This window comes from Carya illinoinensis, chromosome 8 (genome assembly GCF_018687715.1).
Source record: "Carya illinoinensis cultivar Pawnee chromosome 8, C.illinoinensisPawnee_v1, whole genome shotgun sequence".
Classification (NCBI taxonomy): Eukaryota; Viridiplantae; Streptophyta; class Magnoliopsida; order Fagales; family Juglandaceae; genus Carya; species Carya illinoinensis.
In genome coordinates this window covers 6,689,605-6,699,504 of record NC_056759.1, presented here as the reverse complement: position 1 = coordinate 6,699,504, position 9,900 = coordinate 6,689,605, and the positions used below count along the sequence as shown (strand labels likewise).

General features: G+C 37.6%; 1 protein-coding gene across 6 annotated transcripts; it reads left to right on the top strand.

The window, feature by feature from the left end:
- Positions 1 to 3,897: 3,897 nt before the first annotated feature.
- LOC122274178 (pentatricopeptide repeat-containing protein At1g19720) lies at positions 3,898 to 8,506 on the top strand. Of its 6 annotated transcripts, none has more exons than XM_043083173.1 (4): positions 3,898 to 6,902; positions 7,051 to 7,110; positions 7,273 to 7,352; positions 8,117 to 8,506. In XM_043083173.1, the coding sequence occupies exon 1, from the start codon at positions 4,146 to 4,148 to the stop codon at positions 6,792 to 6,794; it is 2,649 nt and encodes an 882-aa protein (XP_042939107.1). In that variant the 5' UTR covers positions 3,898 to 4,145; the 3' UTR covers positions 6,795 to 6,902; positions 7,051 to 7,110; positions 7,273 to 7,352; positions 8,117 to 8,506. The 6 variants fall into 6 exon arrangements, with proteins under 6 accessions (XP_042939107.1, XP_042939109.1, XP_042939105.1 ...); XM_043083175.1 differs by having other exon boundaries at positions 7,051 to 7,119; XM_043083171.1 differs by having other exon boundaries at positions 7,273 to 8,506.
- Positions 8,507 to 9,900: the final 1,394 nt, after the last annotated feature.

Genomic DNA, 9,900 nt, shown 5'->3' with positions numbered 1-9,900 from the left:
AATTTAACGGAGAAAAATTAAGAAAATAATACCGTGTGTCCGGTGTGCGTTCGGTGTGCGTCCGGCGTGGCAAAGGGAGGAGGGACGGCGTGCGGCACGGCGACTTAGGCTCGGAGGGGAGGGGATTGGGGGTTTCGGAGGGGAGGGGAGGGGAGGGAGTCGGGAGAAGGGTTTGAAGAAGTTTCTGGGTTTCGATTTTCGAACACCCGGGGGGGGGGGTTAAGGGTAAGGGGTATAACTTAAGTGAAACGGCGCCGTTTCACTTAAATTATACTTAAACTTATATATATATAATATAATATATATTTTATATATATTATATATGATGCGGGGCGGGGCGGGGGAAAAATGGACCGGGGAGGGTCCGTCCCCGTCCCCCACCTCCGCTGGGGTTAGCCTTTCCGAGCCGGGGGGCCCCACCCCGGCCCTGACGGTGCGGATGACCCGCCCCGCCCTATGCAGGGGCGGGGCAGCGGGTAACGGGGCCCCGCTGCCCACCCCTAACTTGACATACATGTAATAAATGGCATACTTAGCATGACGTACTTGTAATGTACAGTAATACATAACAGAATATATTATGTAACAGATAAAAATTGATGACAGAATACATTCTGTATAATAGACAATTATGTGATAATTTGGCATGGCATGACATATATGATAACACACATACATACACTGTAGTTCATTTACTTAGCACACATACACAATAGATTGCTATTAAGTTAAAAGCTAACTTACCTCGATCTCCGCGTTTCTTATAAAGCCTTAAGCGCGATCACGAGGAACTGTAATTAGTGATTCTAAAAGTTAGCACTAAATCACTAATAAATTGAAATATGGAAAATACTAACTTAAACATTAAAATTTCTATTTTACTCTCTGCATCTAGGAAAATGACCGTTTTACCCATAACTTAAGGATTTTGCATACTAACTTCAAAAGTCACCAAAATTTACATGCCTCATGTAAATTTTATCCTCAATTCATATATCAATTGAGAAAAATTTAAAACTAATCACAACTATTAAAACTCCATAGGGTCAAAATTCTCATATGCTATTTCTATTGATTTTTGTTTCCAACTTGTTTTGATCAACCTTTTGATCTATGATTTATAAATATGTGATCTTCAAACTAAACCATCACATGGTTTAAAAAGATGTCCTAAAACATATATAAGCTTCTAATTCAAGATCACATGGTTAAAAATTAACCAAAACATAAATTTAGTCAAGAACATCCACACTTTGGCTTATTTGAATATCTCTTTACATAAAATTTCATATCTTTGAAACTAACATCAAATATATTCAAAATAATAATATAACATGTATATAAGATGCTTAGGATCCTCCAATAAAATTATCAAAGTTATTGGAATAGGGTTAGACCACCAAAGAGTTAAACTTTCTCAAAACAGAAACTGTTTTTCTTCTTCCAGTTTCTAAGTTTCTAAATCTAAGAAAATATTTCATCAAAATCTTTAATCATGAAAAAATCCTCAACCAATAGTCACATATACATTTTAACAATACTCCATAAAAATTTCGGACCAATATCTATCCATTAGCTTGGTCAAAAACTCCAAACTATAACATATTCTCCAGTTTATCTTTCAGAATGACCTTTTTATAGTTTACACAATATTTTACTGACCAAATGATCTTCAAATGGGAAAAATAAGATATCCATGTAAACTAGACTCAAAAAGGAACAACTTATATGAAGGAGACTTTATGATAAAACACTTACAAAAGCTTCGAAATGGGCGTGCAAAAAAACTCCTAAAAACTGTCCGAGAGAAAGTGTTTGATATTCTTTTAAAGGAACGTGTAAATGAAGATAAGTTCGTGGGTGATGGCTGGAGATGCTTATGGACGAGATAAAGAAGATGATAAGGCTGGAGTTGAGAGTTGAGTGTAGTTTTCTCCTACCCAAAATATCTATAAAAGATTATCTCAAAATATTCTATCCAATAATATCTACAAAAATCAGTTTAAGATATTTTCCAAATGTGGAGTAGACTTGGAAGAGTAAGGTGGCTAAAATCTTTTCATGTGTATTTTAAATCTCTATTCTTAAGATATTTTCCAAATGTATATTTTGCTTAGGTGTCATGATCTCACACCTTGATTTCCTTCACAATTCCATCTAATGGTTTCTCTTTGTGCCAAGTATCTAATACTATTCATTATGTGTGGTTAAGATCTTGCCAAGTGTCCAAATAAAATTTCCCTAACCTAATTTGGACATTTCACACTGTGATTTTGAAAACACTGCGCTTAGTTGTTTACTGAGGTTACTATTCACTCCAAAAATAAACGTAATAAACTTAGTACTGAAAAATCCTAAATATTCAATTAAGCCTAGTGGTGTAGACTATAATGTATTCTGATACTTTTAACTATCTCAAATAATTAAAATCGCATTTCTGGCACCATAGTGAGTGATAACACTAACTATGTTGACAGGCTAAAACCTATGCGATTAGTAGATTCGTGAAAGCTTATAGAGTCTTCACGAGGTTCCTAAAGTCAATAGAAATTCCATAATTGAATTTCTAGCGGACTGTTACATAAGGCGACCTGGGACGCCAACCCTAAAGAGGATTCATTGTGGTCCAACGGTTGAGGAACCACCAGGATGACCGATCGGGTAATGTTGAACTCCCTCCAAAGAGATTGAAGATCCCTTTCAGTGACTACAGAGATCCAGCATCGACCATCCTAGGAAGGGGAAGGAACATCGGTGGATGATTGCACTGCCATTGGAACTGAAGAAGAAAGGAGCCAAAGTCGAAAGGGGAAGGGAAAGACTTAGAAAGGCCGAGGGAAAGAGATACTCAAGCGGGAGGAAACTACAGAAATGCTGAAGAGGAAGACGAACCCAAAACTTTAAATAACGAAGGCGTCGGTGCACAGCTCGAGAAACGAAGCGATACCAACTTGACTAACTACTATGAAGAGACTTGCCAGTCTCCAATCATTGTGGGCAATAAAAGGGATGTCGGATGCGTGAGTAACACGGTTCGATGAGGTCTTAAGGAGACCAAAAGATGTGCTAGTTGTCACATCAATTCCTGCCAGTAATTGCCTGCCTGTCTGACAGAAAACATGTGGCACATAAGCCGAAACAACGATTAACTGACGTCCAGCGAAGCTAGAAGCCCATAAGATGCGATCCCTAGTTTGGTCGAGACAGTTTGGGAATCAAGAAGGTCGTCCCATTTGGAAATCCTGCCACGTGGCCGCAGTGAGATTTTGCAGGGTAATGTGGGGGGATCAGGCCTAGGGCCAGGCAACCCGACCCAAGGAAGGACAACACGCCTCTCCACGCTTGGGTGGGCAAGGGCACGTTGCATTTATTACTAGCTCAGTCACAAGAAATCAAAAACACATTGCATTTATTATGTGGCAAGGTATACCCTCATGCGAACACAGCATGGCAAGTCATTGCTGAGTCAGAGACGAGACAGGTTTGACTCAGACATACCTCAGAATCCCACACCTCTCCTAACTGACAGAGTTCGGGTCACGTATAAAAGCCCCAACCTTTTTACGGAAAAGGTTAATTGATCATTTTTACACATATGTGAAACACCTACTAACAAAATCATAGGAGGACTAACGGACTCCCCCGAGCCCATCCTCTGCACATCTTGCAGGTACACAGGGTGGGCCCATGCAACTGCCCAAGCCGCGAAACACATAGTCAACAATACCGATTGAGAAGATATAAAAACATCATACGAGTTTTATGGTGATAGATAAGTCTTATTTCTTGGGCTTTTGGCCTGCATATCCAAAACGAAGCCCGGTATATCGATATGGATCAAATTGTACATACAAAAGTGACGTAACTCGGAGTGAGAGAGACCGAACTACATCAACAAGACAGCGCCCAGATTGTTAAGAAGCTGGGCGTCTTAAGTCGTGCGAACCATATCCATAAGACGATAAACGAATGGGAATTTCCGGATAGCACGCACAAGTGGGTGGGACCTCGAAATCGTTGGCAGGATGTCTCTCCATTTCCAATTCCCTCCCCAATCTTCTTCCAATCTTGCTCTGTATGTTACTCTCCAAAAACCAACGAAATTTCAAGTAGGAGTGAGCGATTGTTCAACATTTAGTTGAGCAATGGAGACCCAAATTATACCCTGCAACTCTTGCACTCCCGCGCCTATTCCATCCAAACTAGGCAACCAATCCAACTTTTCACCCAAACCCACTCTGTCTTTCGCCGAAAAACCACACCCAAAAGTTGCAGATTCTTACTTGAATTACCTTCGCAAAAATGGGCGCCTTAGCGAGGCCGTAACGGCTCTTGATTCCGTTGCTCAACGCGGGTCCAAGGTAAAGCCCAAAACCTATCTTAATCTGTTACAGTCTTGCATTGATGCGAATTGTATTCAATTGGGTCGGAAGCTACATGCACGTATTGATTTAGTCGAGGAGGTGAACCCATTCGTGGAGACCAAGATCGTGAGCATGTATGCTAAATGTGGGTGCTTGGATGATGCGCGTAAAGTGTTTTATGAAATACGTGTGAAAAACTTGTACACTTGGTCGGCGATGATTGGTGCCTGTTCGAGAGAGCAGAGATGGAGGGAAGTGGTGGAACTTTTCTTTGATATGATGGAAGGTGGTTTTGTCCCTGATAGTTTTCTGTTCCCAAAGATCCTGCAAGCGTGTGCGAATTGCAGGGATTTTGGGACTGGGAAGCTGATACATTCCTTGGTGGTTCGATGTGGGATGAGTCGTTGCTTGCGCGTTAACAATTCAATCTTGGCTGTATATGCGAAGAGCGGGAAATTGAGTTCTGCTAGGAGGTTTTTCGAAAACATGGATGAGCGGGATAGGGTGACTTGGAATGCAATCATATCTGGGTATTGCCAGAAGGGTGATAACGAGGAAGCTCGTAGATTGTTGGATGCAATGTGTGAAGAAGGGGTTCAGCCAGGTTCAGTGACTTGGAACATATTGATTTCTAGTTATAACCAGTTAGGGCATTGTGATGTTGCCATGGAATTGATGAGGAAGATGGATAGTTTTGGAATAACTCCCGATGTCTTTACTTGGACTTCTATGATTTCAGGGTTTGCTCAAAACAACAGGAGAAGTCAGGCATTGGATTTGCTGAAGGATATGCTTTGGGAAGGGGTTGAACCAAATGGGGTTACGCTTACAAGTGCAATTTCAGCTTGTGCGTCTTTGAAATCACTAGACAAGGGAATGGAAATCCATTCTATTGCTGTTAAGATGGGTTTCATATGTGATGTATTGGTTGGAAATTCACTTGTTGACATGTATTCCAAGTGTGGAGACTTGGAAGCAGCACAACAAGTCTTTGATATGATCTTAGAGAAAGATGCATACACTTGGAACTCAATGATCGGAGGATATTGCCACACTGGCTACTGTGGTAAAGCCCATCTCCTCTTTATGAAAATGAAGGAATCTGGTGTACCACCTAATGTAATCACGTGGAATGTGATGATCTCGGGATTTATGCAGAATGGAGATGAGGATCAAGCCATGGACCTGTTCCGCATGATGGAAAAGGATGGGAAAATTAGGCGTAATACAGCTTCATGGAATTCTCTTATTTCTGGTTACCTGCATATTGGGGAAAAGAACAAAGCGTTTGGAATATTTAGACAAATGCAGTCTTCCTTTGTTATTCCCAACTCTGTCACAATTTTAAGTGTCTTACCTGCGTGTGCAAATTTAGTTGCGTGGAAGAAGGTAAAAGAAATCCACGGTTGTGTGATCCGTAGAAACTTGGAGACCGAACTTTCTATAGCAAATTCGCTTATTGACACTTATGCGAAGTCTGGGAATATAGCCTATTCAAGAACAATATTTGATGGAATATCTTCCAAAGATGTCATCACCTGGAACTCATTGATTGGTGGTTATGTTTTACATGGTTATGCAGATAATGCACTTGATCTCTTTAATCAGATGAAGAAGCTCAGATTCAGACCCAACAGAGGTACCTTTGTGAACGTTATCTTTGCCTACAGTCTTGCTGGAATGGTGGATGAGGGGGAGAAAGCTTTTTCTAGCATCACTGAAGAGTTTCGAATTATACCGGCTTTGGAGCATTATTCAGCTATGGTATGCCTGTATGGCCGTGCAGGGAGGCTTTCAAAGGCAATGGAGTTTATTGAAGATATGCCCATTGAACCTGATTCCTCTACTTGGGCTGCCTTACTCACTGGCTGTAGGATTCATGGAAATATTGGCTTGGCAATTCGTGCGGGAGAAAGTTTGCTTGACTTAGAACCGGGGAATTTCCTGATTCACGAGTTAATTCTCAAGGTATATGCTTTATGTGGGAAATTTGGGGATGCTTCCAAAACGAGAAAGCTTGAAAAAGAGAATGCATCACAAAAATTTCTAGGGCAATGCTGGATTGAAGTTAGAAACATAGTCCATACGTTTCTTGCAGGTGATCAATCCTCAGATGTGCTATATTCTTGGATACAAAGAATACAAGAGAAGGTTAAGGGACATGATATTCAACATGGGCTTTGCATTGGGGAGGAAGAGAGGGAAGAGATCGGTGGGGTTCATAGTGAAAAACTTGCATTTGCTTTCGCCATGGTAGGCTCTAATGCACCTAAAGTTATAAGGATCGTAAAAAACCTAAGAATGTGTGATGATTGCCACAGGGCAGCCAAATATATCTCTGTGGCATATGGATCTGAAATATACTTGAACGACTCACAGTGTTTCCACTATTTTAAAAATGGTCATTGTTCTTGTAAGGATTATTGGTAGAGTTGAAATAAAAACTGTTGAAGTCCCCAGATCAGCTTCATCAAAATCATAGAGGCTTTTTGGAGGGTTCAAGATTTGTTTAAGCTGTCATGGTTCTTGTAATGACATGTGAGTGAAAAAGGTTATCAAAATCTTGATTTACTTAGCTATTTGCATTGTTTTTATGCATTGAATAACTTCACTTGAAACTTGAGCTGTTATATCAGTCTCCATTTCATGAAACTACAACCTGACGGTAGGCTGGTATGTTGGACAGGATGGAGATCACTTGTATTCACATTCAGGCAATTTCTGACCAGGAGATATGCTTCCAAATGTAAATCATGTGATTACTGCTCTTTCATCCATTTTATGTTTATGCTATTCTATTTTTATCTAAATATTCACTTCTGTAGCTTGGAACCATAAGCATTTGGTAAGCTAACCACGACCGCTATATTTCCTGTCATCACCTCACAAAACTTACTTTAATTTTCAGGTCCATATACTTATTTGATAAGAATTGCATTCACGATCAGCTTTTGCATTGTGAATTCTTGACCTCGTCACCATGAGCAGGTATATAATTTGAGAAATGGTTCTTTCACTGGTCTGTAGTGATCGCTGCCAAGGAAGATAATGCTTTCTTCAATAGGTGATTATTGATCCTCACGTTTGATATCGTCTGAAAGTATTTTTGTTTAATGCAATTATCCCAATGGTATCTTGACTCACTTCATTGGCTGTCATAGAACTGCAAATTACCTTTTGGGCATATGGATTGCCGATCCCTATAGATTCTTGTTACATATCAGGTGAACGTGCAATGATCACATTGTAGTGAACCTAAGCCAAAACCCAAACATGTATACAAGTCTTTTGGTTATTTTGTTTCGAGGTTCAGAGGCATGGCATATTCTGAAAATTGTTGTTTGAAGAACCCAAGCTTCATCACAGTTTTGTCTGGGACTGGATTGGTGGTAATTGCCATTATGCAATTGCTGAAGTTTTTTCTTGTAGTCATTTTCTTAATCCCGTCAGATATGAACGGACCAGTTCTCAGTACCATTTTTAATGATGTCTCCATTGGAGGGGTCTGTCCCGCAATTGTGTATGGCATACATGGTGTGCTATGAGAGAGAGAGAGAGAGAGAGAGAGAGAGAGAGATGTGCCTGCCTTCTTTGTCTATAAATACCACACAGTTTTATAGAGCTTTATATAGTCATAGAGAATTTTGTGTTGGAGACAAGGTGATCCCGAGACCTTGAGGGTTTCCAGGTAGATATATAGTGTCTTATAATTACAGTACTCATTGAGATTTATTTATTTTTGCATGATGCAGGCCTGTTATTTTATAACAGGCGGAGTTCAAGGGTTCTATGTTCTCAGAAGTTCCAAAATGGTCTCCACTGATCATGAATGAAGCCCTCACATCTTTAGAAGAATGTGAATCTGTGATGGCTTTTTTTTTTTTTTTTTTTTTTTTTTTTTTTTTTTTTTTTTAATTTATTTATTTTTTTTTTTTTTTATGGAACTCTTCCTGTCTTGTTAGAGTAATAGTTTGGCCACCGCTGGTGGCCCCCGCTGGCCTTCTTTTTTAATTAGTAATAGGTGGCCTATCGGTGGCTCTAGTTGTACTCATCAATTAGTAATAGGTGGCACGTCCTAAATTAAGGGAAAAATATAAACGCACCGTATCAGTTAATTTTTTATACGCTATTATAATTTTTAATACTCGAGTTCCTTCCGGCATTTATTTTCTAAATATTATATAGAAGTAAATGAGAAAAAAAAAAAACATGTAACCATCTTAATGACCGGTTTTAATTGATTATGTGATTTAACCAAAATTTTATTGTTAAGAAGTTAAATTGCTAGTTTTGATTGTTTTTCATGTAAATTTTTTTAAAATAATGTTAATTCATTGATGCAAAATGTTCCAAATTTTAATTTTTTTTTAATTTTTATCATTCATCTACTTATACGCATTTAAATGAATATTTTTACATCTTGAGTGTAAGGCGTTAAAGAATATAATATAAATAATTTACTTTATATTTTTTTGTTAGTTTAATTTTTTTAGATAAGTGATAATTTTGTATAGTATCAAAGTATAAGTGTTGAGTTTAAATTTTGACTTTATACACCGTCTTATTTAATTAAGAATAATATTATATATAATTTTAAAGTGTATAAATCTTAAACAATTCTTTTAATTAAATATATTTAATGTTTGAGAAATCTGACCAACACTTGTTGAGTAACGATCGACTTATGTGTTTGTTTGACTGTTACTGTCACCTGCTGTGTGCGTATAGATAACAGGCGGCACACTCTACAGCCGGTAGACATCGTTATCAGGGGGGAAAAAAAATTAAGGAATTGATAAACAAAAGAAGTTAGTCTGACTGGTTTGTATATCAAGAATTAGTTTCTTAATATATATATATATATATATATATAAAAGTATCAAATGTACAAATTTCGTATAAATTTTTTATTAAAAAATAAGTAAATTTTATTATGAAAAATTCATTTTTTTTCTCCATGGAATTAACGTTTTTACAAAGAATAAAGCTTATATGCTGCTCATAGGTGACCACTATAGTATACCACTAGGCAATTTTTTTATTTTTATTTTTACTTAATTATTAAGAAAGTAATTTTAAGTATATTTTTTTATTTTTTTATTTTTTTAATAATATTTAAATATATAAAAAATGTGAAAAAGATGGAAAAAAAAAGGTTACAAAATCAACTAACGGTATAAACGAGCGGTGCTACTCAGGTGGTAGAGTAGCATTGCTCATTTACAAAATATTTGTATAAGATTTGTACATTTGATATTTGTAACTAGCATTAATTATTTATAAATGGAGAATAATCTAGCAACAAAGGATTACACAAAAATAATCCCATAAATTAATTGATATAGTTCGTCAGATTATAAAATTATTTTTATTATAAAGTAAATCTAACAAATCAAATGAAATCACGTCAATTTATAGAATTATTTTTGTGTAATTCTTTTGTAGACAGGGGTGAAAACAAACCGGTGAATTGATAAATTGGATCAAACCGATGGGTTTGGTTTGGTCCAGTACCGATTTCATTTTTCTCAAAATC

What these genes read in the sequence shown, in the direction of transcription:
- LOC122274178 (XM_043083173.1), top strand. Translation starts at nt 4,146, where the DNA reads ATGGAGACCCAAATTATACCCTGCAACTCTTGCACTCCCGCGCCTATT.